Source organism: Lotus japonicus, chromosome 5 (genome assembly GCF_012489685.1).
Source record: "Lotus japonicus ecotype B-129 chromosome 5, LjGifu_v1.2".
Classification (NCBI taxonomy): Eukaryota; Viridiplantae; Streptophyta; class Magnoliopsida; order Fabales; family Fabaceae; genus Lotus; species Lotus japonicus.
The window spans coordinates 15,610,002-15,628,594 of record NC_080045.1 but is presented as its reverse complement, the minus strand read 5'-3'; the positions used below and the strand labels follow the sequence as shown (position 1 = coordinate 15,628,594).

General features: G+C 35.4%; 2 protein-coding genes across 4 annotated transcripts; both read left to right on the top strand.

Moving 5' to 3' along the window:
- The first annotated feature begins 271 nt into the window (after positions 1 to 271).
- Positions 272 to 7,818, top strand: LOC130721550 (phenylalanine--tRNA ligase, chloroplastic/mitochondrial-like). Of its 2 annotated transcripts, none has more exons than XM_057572352.1 (10): positions 272 to 586; positions 1,452 to 1,642; positions 2,815 to 3,021; positions 3,094 to 3,211; positions 3,765 to 3,841; positions 3,974 to 4,153; positions 4,344 to 4,388; positions 4,964 to 5,068; positions 7,414 to 7,527; positions 7,633 to 7,818. In XM_057572352.1, exons 1-10 carry the CDS (start codon positions 379 to 381, stop codon positions 7,681 to 7,683), a joined length of 1,296 nt encoding a protein of 431 aa, XP_057428335.1. In that variant the 5' UTR covers positions 272 to 378; the 3' UTR covers positions 7,684 to 7,818. The 2 variants fall into 2 exon arrangements, with proteins under 2 accessions (XP_057428335.1, XP_057428334.1); XM_057572351.1 differs by lacking the exon at positions 272 to 586 and adding an exon at positions 915 to 1,007.
- Positions 7,819 to 10,747: 2,929 nt separating this feature from the next.
- Positions 10,748 to 18,183, top strand: LOC130717055 (pyruvate kinase 1, cytosolic). 2 transcript variants are annotated; one of them, XM_057567158.1, is made up of 16 exons: positions 10,748 to 10,969; positions 11,084 to 11,180; positions 11,579 to 11,676; positions 12,380 to 12,535; positions 12,979 to 13,056; positions 13,594 to 13,725; positions 13,826 to 13,906; positions 13,987 to 14,058; positions 14,164 to 14,253; positions 14,737 to 14,881; positions 15,267 to 15,355; positions 15,986 to 16,081; positions 16,268 to 16,335; positions 16,516 to 16,615; positions 17,338 to 17,397; positions 17,700 to 18,183. In XM_057567158.1, exons 1-16 carry the CDS (start codon positions 10,901 to 10,903, stop codon positions 17,850 to 17,852), a joined length of 1,584 nt encoding a protein of 527 aa, XP_057423141.1. In that variant the 5' UTR covers positions 10,748 to 10,900; the 3' UTR covers positions 17,853 to 18,183. The 2 variants fall into 2 exon arrangements, with proteins under 2 accessions (XP_057423141.1, XP_057423142.1); XM_057567159.1 differs by lacking the exons at positions 10,748 to 10,969; positions 11,084 to 11,180; positions 11,579 to 11,676 and adding an exon at positions 12,076 to 12,094.
- Positions 18,184 to 18,593: the final 410 nt, after the last annotated feature.

Sequence of the window (18,593 nt, the reverse complement as noted above, 5' to 3'; positions counted from 1 at the left end):
GAGGATTATCTTTTAATATTTCTAAGATAGAACTTATACAAGGGCAGACTGTAAGTCTTTAAGCATGTACCTGGCTTTTATCCATCATGTGCATTTATTCATTACAGTGGTAGTTAGTATTACTCCGTTCTATATGATAATTAGCAAATATATGTACCCAAAAGAGAATAATTGCAACAATTATTCAGCAATGTGAGTTTTTTTTTCTCTTAAATTAATATTTCACCAAGCTATCAATTTGCTCATGTCACCTAATTAAATTTTCAGCAGAATTGGGTCATTTCTTGATAGCATCCCAACAGCCGTTGATAGTTTCTTTGAGAACTCTGTCTCTGTCTTCTGTCAAGTGAAACACATATAAAATCTCATCTCATTTGCATGGCAACGGTTATCTCGTCAGTGCACACCACACTGTTTTCCAGAGCCTCTCGCTTTCGTCACAGTAATGGCCTAAGAAGCTTAACATTTTGTTTACCTTTCTCATCTTCCGCTGCTTCTGTATCTACTGATAACCTTTCACTGAAGAAATGGAGGCAGCCGGTTGTCTCATTTTTGGATCTTGGAGGAGTCAAGATTAGCATAGAAGGTATTTTGGCTGTTGCTTGTGGTTTTGTATTTTTGTTGGTTGACCTTATTTTTTCACTTACATCTGAATTATACTTTCTTGTCAATGGTATTTGAATTTATATCACATATTTTGATCTACAAAGTGAGCTTTAAAACTCAGGTTTGCATGTCTTAGAAGTTGAGTTAGGCCTAACTCTACCCGAAAAGCTAATTTTGAGGTGAATGGTGAGGGTTGCTCTACCCTCTAGTCAATGTGAGACTTCTCAAGTCACAACACACCTTACACCCAGCGCTGAACATTTGGAGCGTGACATTTGCAGGAATGAACATCTGTGAGTGGCCATATATGGGTGGTTTCCAATAAATTGATCTAGGATAGACTTTCATACCATCTTAGAATTTGGGTTACGCCTGACTCTACCCTAAAAGCTAGCATAGAGGTGAGGGTTGTTCTACCCTTTATAATCACTTATTTGGCCATATTTCTAGTCAATGTGAGACTTCTCAACAGTATGCACTAAAAGATTCCAATTTATGTTTTCCCCATAGTTTTGAATCATTTGCAACTGACAAATGTCTTTTACAACCACAAATTGTGTTAATCCTTAAAGTAAATATCCATGACTTTGACCCCTTTGCTTACTTTGTGCAAGTGAATGACATTGAAGTTATTTTATTGAAGTTCACATTTGGATGTAATTGTCATGGCTAAAGTGTTTGGGATGTTATGAGCATTGTAAGACACTATGAATTGCTTTATTCGTTCTACTTTTCTTACTCTGTATGTGCCTTTATGTTTGCTGTTTTGCTTCATGTTAATGTTTTATTTTAAACTGTTATTTGGTTCATCAAATTCTTATTATTTTTGCTCCATGGTCTCCTAGATGTAGTGAGGGACGATCCAACAAATAATGTGCCGGACAATATATTTACAAAACTTGGAATGCAGCTTCATAGGAGGGATCAACACCCTCTTGGGATCCTGAAGAATGCAATATATGAGTATTTTGACACAAATTATTCAGATAAGTTCAATAAGTTCGATGATCTTTGTCCTCTTGTTTCAGTGAAGCAGGTATGGCAAAATGTGTTGAAGAATTAGTTTCCCTTAGCTTCTATATGATCCAATATTAGCAACTATTGTTATATGTCGCATATGTTTATACTCTGTTTGCTACTTCTATCCTTCTAGATTTGTGCTGATTGTTATAATGAGTATTGCATGCATTTGAAGCACCTTATTTGTCATGGATGTTATTTGAGAAAATTGCACAATGATCTTCATCTGCAGGTGTAATTTCTGCTCTCTTTTTTTCAATATTCTGTATAAACTTTTTAGTTTAAAATCTTACAAAGCCATTAAAAATAAGTGATATTAATGTTTTCATGAATTTATTTCATGTATTTCATACGTTTACCCCAGTGATATTATAATTTGATTTCTTTGACCTGAACATGTAAAGTTGATAAGTTATAAAAACAATACTTTTACTTTGGGATTTAAGGGATGGTATAAGTATAGGAGATTAATTGATTGACCCAATATTTTTTCCTGGTTTTAATCCAAGGCTTGGGTTAAAACTTGTTTCGATTTCTATTCGGGTGCCTTCTTGGTGGCTTTTGATCAAATGGTGTCATTCTTCAGTCTATTGGTGCTGCTTTTAATGAAATGATTTCATTCTTCAGTCTTTTCTTTTATATGAGTTGCTTTTCATCAAGTGACTTCTTTGGTCCTCTCCTTTCCGAAAGTTGAGTAAAACAAAAGAAAAAGGGAAAAATATTTTATGTTATTAAAAAGGGATGATTATAGTTTGTGCACGATACATATATTAAAAGGAACTCTATCAGTGATAGCATCTCAATAACTGTTGATTTCTAACAATAATACAAATAAAACTCGATATGATTGATAAAGTATTATTTTTGTTTTAACAACACATCAACAAAATATTGTTATGCATTAACTAGATTTGGCTGGTAGAAGTTTATGTTTCACAATCTTAAAAACTAGTATGATTGATTATTGAAACCTGAGGTATGAATACTACTATGTTTTGCTGGTGTTACATTTTCGACATTATAAGTGGAGTGAGTCTGTGAATGTGTCTCTGAAGCTCTGCTAACCTGTAACTATTGTTGTGATCCCTTTCATTTTGATTTATTAGTCTTGCATATTGCATCCTTTTTGTTGATAAGGTAGTTTAAACTTCACAATAGGGCTTCTTTATGATAATCTTCATGCTGCAGAATTTTGATGATGTCTTGGTTCCTGAAGACCATGTCAGCAGGAGCTATAATGATACATACTATGTAGACCCTCAAACTGTTTTAAGGTGCCACACAAGTGCTCATCAGGCAGAATTATTGAAAAATGGAAATACCCATTTTCTTGTCACAGGAGATGTTTATCGAAGGGATTCAATTGATTCTACTCATTATCCTGTCTTTCATCAGGTATGCCCCTATGCAGTAACTAATGTTTTCTACTGATTAACTTTATGTAATTTCCTTTTTTTTATTATGCAGATGGAAGGTTTTCGGGTTTTTGTTCCGGATGAATGGGAAGCATCTGGGATGGATGGCACATCATTTGCCGCAGCAGACCTAAAGAAATGCCTTGAGGGTCTAGCATGCCATTTATTTGGTATTTCCAATTGCCAACATACACGTCTTTATCAGTTGCTGCAATTTAATAATTTAATGGTCTTGAGTTCAATTGTGGAAACATCCTTTCTGCTTACAAGGGTAAAGCTGCATACATCTAACCTTCCCCTGACCGTAAAATGGTGGGAGCCTCAATGCCTCATGTACTAGGCTACCTTTCTATATAACAGTGTAGTTGTTCCTAAGTAAATAATAAAAAGACACAATTGTATACAAGACAATATCAACAATCATGCGCATATGATAGAAAAAAGGCCTCTTTATGCATATCAAGCAATGCTCACAGGTTAAAAGAAAATTATAATGAAATGGAAATTATCACTGCATAATTCTTGAGTATAAAAACCTGTAAGTAGGAAAGTGGACAACTGGACATTTTATGTACTTTGTGGTGATCGTCTCATTGTAATGCTTAAATGGTTTCTTTACTCAAGTTGTCTAGTTATGAATTTGAGATATTCTTCTGGAACAAAGTATAATGTCCAAGATGTGGATATTCTTTTCTATTTATAATCTTTTGCATTGTACTTTAGGTGCTGTGGAAATGCGTTGGGTGGATACCTATTTTCCGTTTACTAATCCATCATTTGAGCTTGAAATATATTTCAAGGTATACTATGTTCATTATTGTTTCTTAAATGAAACATGTTCTCATAGTTCCTGTCACTGGTTTTTCCATGTTCTATTATTGTCATTCTATTTTAGTGAAATTAAGTAATGTTTTATATATCATTTATTTCAGGAGAAGTGGATGGAGGTTTTCGGGTGTGGAGTGACAGAGCAAGAGATTTTGAAAAGAAATGGGAAACCTAATAATGTTGCTTGGGCTTTCGGCCTAGGGTTGGAGAGATTAGCTATGGTTCTTTTTGACATACCAGACATCCGTCTCTTTTGGTCAAATGATGAGAGATTTACCTCTCAGGTATTTCGTGGATATGTTTAACAAACACCTTCAATAATTTGTCGCTTTTTCCTGGTTGGCAAGATGTTATTATATGGAACTATGGAAGTATGATTTAATCATCTTGAGAATCAAAGTGTTATGCCATAAGTTTCATTCTTTTCTGATCTCTTATGTCTGATATGTGTTTTCTTAATTATTTTATTTACAGTTCTCCAAGGGTCAGTTGGGAGTTAAATTTAAGCCATTTTCAAAGGTAACTTCCACATGTGCTTCTATGTGTCTACCCGTGGGTTTCTACATTCATTGTCATTGCACTGAGTTGTTCATGGTTAGGAATATTTTTTATTCTTTAGAATATTTACTACAATTTAAAACTGCATATAAATTATCCATGATTGTGAAACTTAAGATAGTCCACACAATTTGTTATGCAAAACTCTTCATATTTTTCATGTTGTTTTAGTGAGTTTTTTTCTGTCTACATAGCAAGTTACGCTCGCTAAACTTAGAGATATTTATGCCCATGGATTTGATACTTCACTATGTTAAAGTCCTTGTCACGATCTAGTTCAGAATTTCAGATACCATAGTTATTTTAAACTAATAAATTTATATTATATTATCTGCATTTTGGTTTCATTCTTGTCAAATGATACTCATCTACTAATATGTAATGCCGAAGCAAAGGGCATGTAACTAAGCAATCTTACTAGCCCTTTTTTATGCACAGTCCTTGTGGGATTGTGTTCCTATGTCTGACTGTCTTGTTATTAACCATGGGGAGTTTATGTTAACTTTATAATTTATATTATTCTCTCTGCTTTGCAGTTTCCTCCCTGCTACAAGGACATCAGTTTCTGGATCAATGAATCATTTACTGAAAACAATCTGTGTGAAGTTGTCATAGGAATAGCCGGGGATCTTGCAGAGGAGGTACATGATACACATTTGATTAATTTGAGCATAATTTTCTCTGGCATATTAATTATATTTCTGTAAGTTCTCAAATTAGCTGCTTTCATGATGTTCAATGGAAACTTTATGCATGATTCGGGACTATGGATTGGGGTGACAATATTCTCAGACGCTGCAGCTTTGGTTTCTTTAATATTTCAAAAAAAAAAGCTTTGGTTTCTTTAAAAATCATACAAGCATCAAACACAAATTATAAACCTACTAGAATAATTCAACCAGTAGCTTAAGTCATCATTTGCCAACAGTATTCTTATCCGCTTAAATTTAATTGGTAAAAGCAAACCTCGGGAATAAGTTGCTAAACTAAACAAAAGACTAAAACTAGCCTTTGCAACTTGATCTTGATGGAAAATAACATATATCTTGATGAATTGTAAATAGGCGTGCTTGATCTCATTGATCTGTAAAATACATTCCTATCATCTCAAATGAAGCGATCAAATTCTTGAGTTAGCAGCAATTGTTGTTTGTAGACTAGTGTTTTTAGAGGCTTTGATACCTTGTTTGCAAATAGCTCCTTGTGCCTAATAAATTTGTGGAGAAATAGTTTTTGGCTGCTTGTTCTCATAATAGAATATAAAACTCCTGAGTCTCTTATTTGAATAATTAAAAGGCTTAATTGCAACTTTAGTCCCTGACGTTTATCAAAACCACGATTTTAGTCCCTCACCTAATTTAATTACAAGAATAGTCCTTCACGTTCCCTCCTCTTTGCAACGTTAGTCCTCCTGTCTAATTGTTAACGGAGAAGGCTTATGTGGCAACGCACGTGCCTCTCATGTGACCAAGAAAAACGATTTAATTGCAATTTTGGTCCTTGACTTATACGCATTATGTAGTTTTGGTCCTTAAAGTTGAAAAATTGCATTCAAATTTATATAAAAACAAAAAAAAAAACCAGTATTCATATTCTTCAAATTTAATTACATATTTAGTAAATCATAATCAGACATCATTTATAAATTTTAATTTTAAATAATTAAAAACATATGTATTGATTTGTTTATACTTTATAGAATAATAAAAATATATTTAATCAATACATTTAACTTAATATAAAAGATATCTGAAAAAAATATGGAGGATAATATATAAATACTTTCAATTTTAATTAAATTGGATAGAAAGAGAAAAAATTATGATTGTTATCAAAACATTACTGAATAAGAATTTAAATAAGTATTTTATAAAATCATAATCAGGCATAGTAAAATAAATTTTAATTTGAGTAGAATTTTTGAAGATGAATAGTTATCATTTTCTATTTCTTTATTGTTTTTTTATTAATTTATATGCAATTTTTGAACTTTAAGGACCAAAACTACACAATGTGTATAAGTAGGGGACTAAAAGTGCAGTTAAATCATTTTTCTTGGTCACATGAGTGGCATGTGCGTTGCCACATAAGCCTTCTCTGTTAAAAATTGGACGGAAGGACTAACGTTGCAAACAAGAGGGAACGTGAGGGACTATTCTTGTAATTAAATTAGGTGAGGGACTAAAATCATGGTTTTAGTAAACGTCAGGGACTAAAGTTGCAATTAAGCCTAATTAAAATTGGCTTCAAACTTACATTTCAGGATGGTACATTGGTACATCATAAAGAACTTAGACTAGAAAATTTTGGGAGTAAGGGCGGTTGTTTAGCAGGAAACTATTTAATATATTTCTCTCTGCTATTGCTAGTGTTCTTTCTGTGCTTAATTTAGAGCAAGTTGTGGTAGTAAGATATGGATGCAGCCATGTAGAAAGAGAATATTGTTTTAGTAAAGAATGGGAATGGTTTGGACTTGAGTTTATATTAAATAAGACAGGGGTAGTCTCCTCAAAGTTAATGTATAATACGGTATTACGGTATAGTGAAGCTAATGTGCATAGTATCTTCCATGTACAATATTAACATACTTCCTCTAGTTGGAGCACCATAGATGTTGCATGCAACAAGTTTGCTCTGATAGCTTCAATCTGGGTTATCTGAGATGAATAGTAATTATGCCTGCTAGTTGGTCATTTGAGTTAGCAATGCACCCTGAAAGGATTGTAAGTGGCAGAAATTCGATGAGTTTGGTCCTCTCATTATTTAAAGTGATTAGAGACTGCATGCATGGCAGCTTGACTATCAAAAAGTAGCTTCATTCATCAAGGCCATAGTTTGAATTGGTCTAGCAGGGATTTTTTGCTCTTTCTCTTTCAAGAGATGATGTTGTCTCCAATCAGAATGCAATATCATAGAGCATCTCTTTGTAGTAGAATTTCTCCCATCAGCATTACCATAACCAGTCCCCTGTTTCTTGAAATCACAGGTGCAACTAATAGACAATTTCACCAACAAGAAAGGAATGACCAGCCACTGCTACAGGATTGCATATAGGTCCATGGAACGTTCTCTAACTGATGATGAAATTAATGATCTGCAGGTATTAAATATAATTATAAATATCGGACACAAGTCTTGGTTTGAAGTTGTCATATTTTGTTTCCTAAGCTATAACATAGTAACATTATTTTCCTTGTCAATGCAGTGGAAAGTAAGAGAACAGGTGCAGAGCAAATTGGAAGTTGTCATAAGATGAGCTTTACTGTGCTAAAGCTATACAGCTTTGCTGTAATTTTTGTTCTCATTTTTTTTGTACAGATGTTTTATCTCCCCCAACAGCAACTGAATGACTCAATGGATAGATTTATTATTTATTTTCTCTTGGTGAAAATACACTATATGGTTGTATCTTCTGAATTTCTGATTTTCCACAAGAACATAACATTTCTGAGGAAAATAAGCATAACTGCTGACTGCTGTAGTGTAAAATCGGTGGACTCCTTCACGTAATGGTAGGCCCTCAACAATAAAATTGAGTAACAAATGGCTTGTGGACGATTTTATATTTCAGATTCCTGTTTTTGTCTCAATGTGTGCAAGGGAAGGGGTAAGTGGATTTGTGCTATGCATGGTATGCCTATGCCATAAGAGTGTAAACGCTAGTTGCTAAATTTTCTGAGATTATAATAAATAAATGTCTGCAATCCTTTTGGAATCATTTATGTTTTTCATTAATTGATGGCTTCCTTTCCCTTTAGTCTGCTAGAGAAGTTCAGAGAAAAGAAAAAACTTGCACAACATACTCTTGTGGGTACTAGGTAAATCGTTATTTCATGCCGTCTTGTTTTTTTTTTTAATGATTCATCTCTAATAGACTAATACTATGTTCGAATCTGATTTTTTCCAGAATCAATTCTCAACACTCAAAAGCTACTCACAAAAATTATGCATATGATTTATTTGACTTTAGAATTAATTATAAAAAGATTTTCAAACATGCACATGCAAATTGCATGTCAATTAACCTGAAATTTGATACGCTGAATTCTTTTCTTGTTGAAAAGCATCCTTCATGGTAATTTCTTTTGTGTAAAATGTGCAGAAGTTCATGACCTCCTAGTGATATTTCTAGTGATGTTTTTCGATGGATTTTTGGTGCAGCCAACTCATTGTGGAAAAAAGATAATAGAACCTAAAAATGAAAATTAGAAAACAGGAAATAGAAAAAAAAATAACTAAAAACTTACCTCACATCACATGTGGAAAACAGATAACTAAAACCTTGCCTCATATTACATGGTGTTATTTTGTTCTTATTTTTCTTTCATTTCACGGGTCTATTTATTTTAAGAAAACTTTTTTTTTTAATTTTCATCTTCTGAAAAAATTTAGAAAGTATGTTTATTTTGGCCTTTTGTTTTCATTTTCAGTGTCATGATTGATGTTGTCACCGCCACACCACTACCACTACCGCCTCCTTTGTCACTGCCCCTGCCATCGTTAGTACCACAACTATCACTGCTACCAACACCATCTTCACTGCCACCACACTGTCACCACCACCACCTTCACTATTGCCGCCTTCGTTGTCACCGCCTCTGCCATCGTTAGTACCACAACCATCGCCGCTACCTTCACCGCCTCTGTCGCCGCCATCACACTGTCACCACCACCACCTTCATTGTCGCTGCCTCTATTGTCACCGCCCTTTCCATAGTTAGTACCACAACCATCACCACCTCTGTCGCCACCACCACACTGTCACCACCACCACCTTCACCGCCGTTACTTCCTCCTCCTTTGCCTCCATCATCGTTGCTACCATCACCTATGCCTCACCACATTTGTCACCACCACCGTCGCTGCGATGTTACCTCCATCTCCATCACCATCATCGTGGCTCCAACTCCACCATTACCGCTTTTCATCTTAGTGTTTGGTGGTGGTTGTGGCGGGGGGTAGCAATGGTTGTGGTAGCTCATTATTATTTTCACTGAAAATGAATTTTTTTAATCATATTTTCTAAAGATGTTCTTAGTTGTAAAGAAAACAGAAAATAGGCAAACCAAATAGGCCCGAACATTTCCCTAAATTTTCTTCCTTCTTATATTTCTTCTATTTTTTTATTACATAAAAAATTATATGTCTCCCTACCGTCCTCTTACTTAATATTCTATCCATAATCAATTCACCCTCACTTTATACGAGAGATAAAAAATATATAGCTCACTTTGACGTTTCAGTTTTGATTATGCGGTATTCCCCCTCGAGGTCAAATGAATGTATGAAATAAATATGTGATACGATAGGAAAAAAAAAGTGAAAAAAGGAAAAGAAAAATGAGCTTTGGATCCAAACATCTCAAATCAGCTTTGAAAACCATGTTTACCAATATGCCAATGTCTTCCTTGCTGAGCTTCTCACAGTAAAGTCGGCCGTAGACCTGATAATCAGCCTTGACTTACCTCAAGTAGTGGTGGAATCTGATTCTTTGGAGGTAGTGAATCTGTTGAACATGGAAGTAGATGACTCTCACCAGTTTGCTCACATTGTCCGAGATACTTCTCTCCTGCAAGAAGCTCATGGTGCTTTAGTTTTCCAACACATTTCTCGCGAGGCTAATGGCGTCACTGACTACCTATCTAAGCTTGGCCTTAGCTTCTCTTTTGGCTCCCACTTCTTTGACTCTCCTTTTGGTGAATGTCACTTGCTTGTAGAAAGGGATCTTCTTTCCTCAGAGCTCCCTGATGTGGGAGCGTTAATGCCTTAGGGCTTTTGTTTTTGTTTTGGGCTTTCGTCCCTTCCTTACAACAAAAAAAAAACCATGTTTACTTCCCAAACTTGCGTATGAAAGAAGTCGACGCAGAACGAAACACAATCTATATCAAACTCATTCACTCTTAGAACTCACTTCTCTCCAATTCCTATATCTTTCAAATTATGATACTCTCGTGGGAAAGTTTTCTACAAATTATTCATCTAATATATATAATATTATAGATATATAAAACGAGAAATAGACCCAATTTTTTTCTAAAACAAGTAGGCTGCCAAACAAGTATGAATAGATTTTTACAATCTTCTCCAAAGAGGAACAATATTTTTTTGATTTTTCTCATCTCACATGGTTTGGAATGTGTCACCTACCATGCCACCCCTCCACCTTGTCACGTGCCTAGTATCAATCATCACCTTTCCCCTCCTCCACGAAACCAATCTCACAATCCGACCGTAGTCAAACCATCCGACAGCTCACATTCCGCCACGTGTCAGTCGAAATATTTTCTTTCCCTTTTTCCCTTCCCCATCTCACTCTGTAAAAACGTGAAAACAAACAAGAATCTTGTTCGTTCAAAACCAGAGACACAGCACACAGTCTCTCAACAACGCAGCACGCCACTACTCTTCAACCACCGCCACCGTAACTCTTCCTCTCCGATTCCGCCGCACGCCGCCGTGCTCAGCCAAACACCATGCCTTCCAGTCACTTACTTCTCGAGGAACCTATTCGGATGGCTTCCATCCTTGAACCATCCAAAGCTGTTAGTTTCTCTCTTCAACTGTTTTCTATTCTATGGATCCATTGATTCCATTGCATGTTTGTTTTTTTGAATCAAACCCTTTTTCTATTCGATTTGGTTGATTTTTGTTTGCAGAGTTTTTTCCCAGCAATGACTAAGATCGTTGGTACACTGGGTCCTAAATCTCGATCTATTGAAGCTATTTCTGGTTGTCTCAAGGCTGGCATGTCTGGTATGTCAAAATCTTCAATTCTGTTGTGTGTGTCAGACCTAGTTTTCAATGTTTTAACTGAAGAATTGGTTTAAGGATTATGGTCCTGTTTGGGAAAACAGCTTAATTTAGCGCTTATGATATAAGTCCTTATTTGTAAGCTGTTTTAAAAAAATTATCGAAATAAATTGAAAATAAGTTATATATAAGCATAAACTCTTTTTCATAAGCTATCCTGACTAGCTTATTTTGAAAATAAGCTCAAAACAGCTTAGCTTATGGTAGACCATAAGCTGTTTGCATAAGCTCTCCCAAACACTGGCATAAGCGCTTATGCTATCAGATAAGCTCAAATAAGCTCTTCCAAACGGTGGTGGTGTTATATGGCTTCTCTGATGTTTTTTTGTTGTTGTTTGCAGTGGCTCGGTTTGACTTTTCATGGGGTAACCCTGAGTATCACCAGGAGACTTTGGAGAATTTAAAGGCTGCTATCAAGGGTTCCAAGAAGCTCTGTGCTGTGAGTTTTCAAGTGTAGCTCACCTTAATTACATTAATTTACAAGATTGGGACAATAAAAAACATCATACTTTTCATGATATGGTTACTTATAGAGGTTACTTATACAGGTTTCGATACCATGTCATGAACTATATATCTAAATGGAACAATTATGAGAATGATTATGGGCTTTGCTATGATAGAGGTCCAAGGCTGCTCAAACTGTTCTCTTTCTTCACATGTATGCATTAAAGAGGTATAGGTGGGATGGGAGTGGGACCCTTCAAATATTTATGAAGAGAGAAATAGACACGAAACTTCAACATGAGAGAATTTGGACATGAGATGATACTAATCTGGGATTTACGGGGTCGTTTAGAGGGAGTGTGGGCATTGTCACATTGTGGAGTTCCTCTTTTGAAGTTGCAAATATAGAGGTTCAAATATCAGTTTTATATCATGTTTTCTTCTCGTATGTATTTCCGTTGTTAGTCATATTACTTACACAAAAGTTTAAACTGTTAGATGAAAGTTCATAAATGGTTTTGTGTCTAACAGCCCACTGTTTTTGTATGTTCACTGTACATCTTGTCAAGGTAGAGCTTTGTTTGCTACTTTGGAAGAATATCAGATTTCAGTATTCTTGATTTTCAACTTATCATGGGCTTAATGCTAAAAAAGGGAACTATGCTGACTGTTTGTTACTCTATTGCCTTTGGTAGGTTATGCTGGACACTGTGGGTGCAGAGATGCAGGTTGTTAACAAAGCTGAGACAGCAATCTCACTTCAGGCAGATGCTGAGGTTGTTCTAACTCCTGACGAGGGACAACAAGCTTCTTCAGAGTTATTGCCTATCAACTTTGATGGACTGGCCCAGGTTCGTTGATATTTTCCAACATGTCATTATATGATGTGACTTTCTTGCATGTACATTGCCTCCACAGAATAATAACCTGAATGTTTCTTTTAATTTTTTGCACTTTGTTGCCTATGTAGCACATGCTTCGAGTCAATTGCACTTTCCCATCAGGGTTGCTTGGCTCGAAGTACTAATTTTCTTTTCTTTTTTATCTATATGTGCAATTTAATTCTTGCTATGGTGTAAGCAGCAGTTAAATCTCACGTTTAGTTTATTCCCACATGAAATTTTCCTTTCAGCACTCAAAAAGTCAAATTACCTTTAGGTGTCTTTGCTTGAATTGTAATTTGTTGCTTGCTTAATTCTAAAGTTCATATAATAAAAATATTCCTATCGTTTCAAAGCTATATTTAAGTTGGTCTTCGACTTTAATGTTTGTCTTTGTTCTTAATTGTTTACAGGCAATGAAGAAGGGAGACACAATTTTTATTGGTCAATACTTGTTCACAGGAAGTGAAACTACTTCTGTATGGCTAGAGGTAATATAAGTTGAATCCAGAGTGAAAAATGTAGTCCAATATATTTGTTGTATCATTTGTGTTCCTCAATCTCCTTCTTAAGTGACATGTCTTGTTCCTTTTCACTTGGGTAATGAATTTGCATCTTTTTTATGTGCATTAACATTTGTTTTGGGACTCTACTGTGATTTCGTGTGATGGAAATCAAATTTTGTTGAATTGATATTTCCTAAACCTAAGTAGGTTCCTACAGATAAAAATGTGGTGGGAATCAAGTGAGAGTTTGATGTCCCCCCTTTAAGAATGGGCTTTATATAGATAATAAAAGAGAATCAAACCCATATACCCAATGCCTTATGGTTTTGGGTAGAGATTTGGTGTTACAATCACTCTTGTAGTCTATTGCTTCACTCACTGGTACAGGTCCCCTTGCTTTTGGACTCACTGCACTCCCTAATAAGTGGTTTCAAAGCCAACGTTTCAACTACCGAGTATTTGGTTCTTTCGGAGTACCTTGACACGCATGATGATTGATGAATTCTATCTGAAGTTGTGCAGGTATCTGAAGTCAAAGGAAAAGATGTTGTTTGTATTATCAAGAACTCGGCTACATTGGCTGGGTCGTTGTTCACTTTGCATGCCTCTCAAATTCATATTGATTTGCCTACCCTCACTGAGAAAGACAAGGAGGTAAGTCTTCTTTTGTGAATGGCACATTTGAATTATTTACCTTTCACTTTGCACGGAATGTTTTTTTCTTAAAGTCTTGGGGTTATTTTATTAATTTCAGGTTATAAGCACCTGGGGAGTTAAAAACAAAATTGATTTTCTGTCATTGTCATATACTCGACATGCTGAAGATGTTCGCCAGGTAATTATTTAGGAATCACTGGGTTTGTCATCTCAGACTCATATTCTATTATCAGATCCTTATGTGTTACTGTAATGCAGGCTCGTGAATTCCTTTCTAAGCTAGGCGATCTTAGCCAGACTCAAATTTTTGCAAAAATTGAAAATGTTGAGGTGAGTTGCATATCTTCATAATATACTCTGTAAATTCCGTTACTCTGTAAATTATATTCTTATTGGCATGCTCAATTGTATATGTACATCTATGTTGTTTCTTAGGGGTTGACCCATTTTGATGAGATTCTGCAAGAAGCTGACGGTATTATCCTTTCTCGTGGAAATTTGGGCATTGATCTTCCACCAGAAAAGGTCAGTTTCCTATTGAAATTCATTTTGTAGGTTGAAGCACTTCTTGTCTTGCAGTCTCGTAAGAATAAATAAGGTTATTGTTTGTCTAACTAGTTTTATATATTTTCAAAAATATTCCAGATGTCTATGTCGGGACTATAAATATAATATGCTTCATATTTTGAAAACTCTGAAGTCTTTAAGTTTATCTATATTAATCATGCCAAGATTTATCTAATGAGCAGAGGGCTAGAGGTTTATCCATAGACCCAAAAGCATGAAAAAACAAAAAGAGGATGTTTTTTCGTGAGGTATGCTGCATATTTTCTAGTGGAATAGGATGTTCAATTGAATCAACTTGATGAATTGCAACCTATGTCATTGCCATTTATGATGATTATATGCTGATGACTGTCTCCGTCGTGTGAATGCTGAACTGTCTAACTGTCTAAGACCGACTGTTTGTAGATCTTAATATTAACCAACTTCCATTTGCATTTGTAGGTGTTTCTATTTCAGAAATCTGCCCTAAACAAATGTAATATGGCAGGGAAACCTGCTGTGCTTACACGTGTTGTGGACAGCATGACTGACAACTTAAGACCAACTCGTGCTGAAGCCACTGATGTTGCCAATGCTGTTTTAGATGGTAAGTAATTCGTCTACATGATGACACTTGTTAGGTCGGTGATACTAGACTGTCTGGTTGATGTTGGTTTCGATAATCTCATGTAACATTAAATAGTTTATCATCGTTCATCAGACAGTTAGGAAATATCTCTCCTTTTTTAATATTTAGGTGGTTTACAATTTCGAATGATACCATTTTTCTTATATTAATGCTAATCTAGGATTCTGGAAACTACCTGTTAATATTGGTTTTCTTATTTATTGATAAAACTTTCTGTAAATGATTTAACGGGCAATTTGACCTTCTCAATAATTTTGTGCTTCTTTTATCAGTGCTTTGTCTGCTGTGTTTTAGTTAGAAAGACTTGATGTATATGCTTGTTGAGCTGTCAATAAATATGCAGGAAGTGATGCAATACTTCTGGGTGCTGAGACTTTACGTGGGTTGTACCCTGTTGAGACTATTTCGACTGTTGGTAGAATTTGTTCAGAGGTAACTTCATTTTATGGTTCATTAATTTTCAACTGAAAAATAATGGATTTGTTCTTATTTCCTGATTCAGATTTTGTGGTTTTTGGTAAAAATCTCTCCTCTTTATATTGACTGAGATTTGTTGCCTTGCCTATGAATCTGGTGTGTCTTATAATTTTAAGGCAGTAGATGACACACTGGGACTTCAGCGTAGTGATTGCTTACATGGCAATCAGTGTGATTTGGAAATGAAATTTGGTTAGATCAAAGGGGTATATAGATAGAGAAGAGAGGAGAATGTAAAGGGGAGTTGAAAGGGTGTAGTAAGGATTAAGAAGGGAGAGAATCAGGCACTCCCAAAATTGACTGAGCTATCTGTGTTTTCTAGTTCTTGTTACCTTACACAGTTTAGCCCCACTGTCTCTGGTGTTCCTCTGATATCAAAATAGTAGAGTGAAATATAACTCAGTTTGTTGCTCCATGTTACTATCAGAAACACTTATAATTTTTACAATTGTTTGAGCGGGTAATTTTTTAAGTATATATGCACCATTTAGTTTTACTCGTGACAGATGTATTCTGCTATATATTTTGTTCTTGTCACTCAACATGTTGGCTGATATCTCTCCTATCTGTTTTTTGTCCTTGTAGGCTGAGAAGGTTTTCAACCAAGACATTTATTTTAAGAAGACAGTCAAATTCGTTGGAGAACCCATGACCCACTTGGAATCTATTGCATCCTCTGCGGTAGTTAAATATTCTCTTATTCTTTTTAAATACTATTTTCATTTGCATGGCTTTCTTTTGTAATAGCAAGAGAGAGAGAGAGAGAAAGAAGTTAATTCCTATTGCTTTCTTTTTTTATTGGCTTGGTGCTTGGTTCCATTTCACCTTTGAAAGTAGGCTTCTCATTCGCCAATTTTCACTTTTTAGGTACGAGCTGCTATTAAGGTGAAGGCTTCTATTATAATTTGCTTCACTTCATCTGGAAGGGCTGCAAGGTACTACGATATGAATGTGTTCATAGGTAGTGGCTTAAAAAAGTGAACCAGTTGCAGTCAAATTGATTTGACTTTGGCAAACAAACACTATCCTCAATTAATGTCTCTGTCAATATTATATCCTGCATTTCCACTTGTATCCATAAGATTTTGTCTAAAGGTGTTATATGCTCCTTTCAGGTTGATAGCAAAGTATAGGCCAACAATGCCAGTTCTCTCTGTTGTGATCCCCAGACTCAAGACAAATCAGCTAAAGTGGAGCTTTAGTGGTGCTTTTGAGGTTGGAAAATATTTGATTTAGCTGCCTATTTTCTGTTAATTATCATTGGCTATTATTGATACTATTCCTCCCCCTGAGTTTGCGTTGACTGTAGACTTAGGTTCAAAGAAATGCTTAATAAATTATACTATTTAAATGAACCAAAATTTTGCCCATTTTTTAATGCCGAAGAAGAATTTGTCTTTTCATATTTCCGATCAGCTGCCAACCCATTGAGGGGAAAGCTTATTTGCACCTAATGTAAATAGTTTATTACTCTAGTAAATGTTTTATTAATAATGAAATGGCCAATCTGGTGCTATAAACCTCATATCACGGCAGGGTTCAAGGAATGGTTGTTTTGTCCTCATAGTAGGTCTATTAGATTTGGAGGCAACCTTACCTTGCATCTGCTGGAGACTGATTTCACAACTTTAACCTATGACCTCCTAGTTACACGGAAGCAACTCCCAGCTGTTGCTTAAGGCCCTCAAATATGCTATAATAATAATGATTGATAATTTAATTTGACTTTACTGTTAAGTATTCTTAGCTTAGTATAACTATATCTTGTGTAAAGTAAATGCTGTAATGGATCTTATAGATCTTTGAAGATGCTGCTGTACATGATTGGATATACTTCTATGATTAGAATATTTTACTTGCCTGGATGTGGTGTGTTGTTCACATTGGATCACCACCTTGTTTACCAAACTTATGAAGAAATTCAATTTGTGGCACAGGCAAGACAATCACTTATTGTACGAGGCCTCTTCCCCATGCTTGCTGATCCTAGACACCCTGTAAGTTTACTTTTATGAATTCTCAGTTATTATTGTTTCTTGAGTAGATAGACGATTTATGTTGAAATTGTTCTTTTGGGGATAGACATTTGTTGCTCAATTGAGGTCAAGGTTAGAAGCTGGGACTCTAGGGGTTCTGGGGTTGTGTTCTCACACTCACTGACAGCTTCTATGCTTATTATGCTTTATGATATCATTGTCCGTGTAAATGTCCAATGATGTTGTGAGTGCTACTTTGCATGCACCCCATCACATGATGACCCCCGCCCTAGTAGATGTTAATTATACTCTCTGCTGTGCAGGCTGAGTCAACCAGTGCATCAAATGAGTCTATTCTCAAGGTTGCACTTGATCACGGGAAAGCAATGGGAATTATCAAGCCACACGATCGAGTTGTTGTTTGCCAGAAACTTGGCGATGCATCTGTGGTTAAGATTATTGAGCTTGAAGATTGAAGTGCATTGATCCAACTATGTTTTTAGTTTTAGTTTTTAAAAACCCTTCCCAAGTTCTTGAAAGTTGCAGATGATTCTGCTGCAAGTGGAGAGGTTTTCTCCACTTGATTTTGATGGCTAATTTATATTCCATGTATCGGAAATGGAATGTGATACCAATTTGAGGGAATGTGCCCCTTGGTTCCAATTTTTTCGGTTTAATATTCATACAAGGACACAGTTCGAAAATGTGCTTATTGGATACTGTTGCCAAACTAATAATGAATTCTTAGTAGCTTGTTTTTTGTGTGGCTAAATACGCTTATGAAGTGGTTAATACTTCTCTTTCTCATTGCCTGTATTCCCCATGCTTTTATCTCATTTTCCTTCGTTTTTTCATTCGATTCTGGTTGTCTCCATAAATGGCATATCACTCACATGAAAATGATAAAATGAATCAGTGGCACGATGATTTTGATGAACTTGAGCTCCACAAAAACACTTTCTATGAAAATTAGCACACTTCAGCTAAAACAGTCATTCTAGTTTCATATTCCCTTCTCAGTTTATTAATTGAAGACTACCTAAGAACTACAATTAGGCTGGTGGATATTCCCTTGGAAGGTTACAATCAGATTTATATAAGATCTCTAATCGGAGATAACTTACAACAATGCCTTAAATCCATTATATCCAGTTTTCCAATTTAAAATTGTTACCTAATTATTTATTTCCATGTTACTAACATGCTTAAATAATCAA

Coding starts and splice junctions, on each gene's coding strand:
- LOC130721550 (XM_057572352.1), top strand. CDS start 379: ATGGCAACGGTTATCTCGTCAGTGCACACCACACTGTTTTCCAGAGCC. Junction 4,389..4,963: donor AATTTAAGCCATTTTCAAAG/GTAACTTCCACA, acceptor TCTGCTTTGCAG/TTTCCTCCCTGCTACAAGGA. Junction 7,528..7,632: donor ATGAAATTAATGATCTGCAG/GTATTAAATATA, acceptor TTGTCAATGCAG/TGGAAAGTAAGAGAACAGGT.
- LOC130717055 (XM_057567158.1), top strand. CDS start 10,901: ATGCCTTCCAGTCACTTACTTCTCGAGGAACCTATTCGGATGGCTTCC. Junction 11,181..11,578: donor TCTCAAGGCTGGCATGTCTG/GTATGTCAAAAT, acceptor TGTTGTTTGCAG/TGGCTCGGTTTGACTTTTCA. Junction 16,082..16,267: donor AATCTATTGCATCCTCTGCG/GTAGTTAAATAT, acceptor TTCACTTTTTAG/GTACGAGCTGCTATTAAGGT.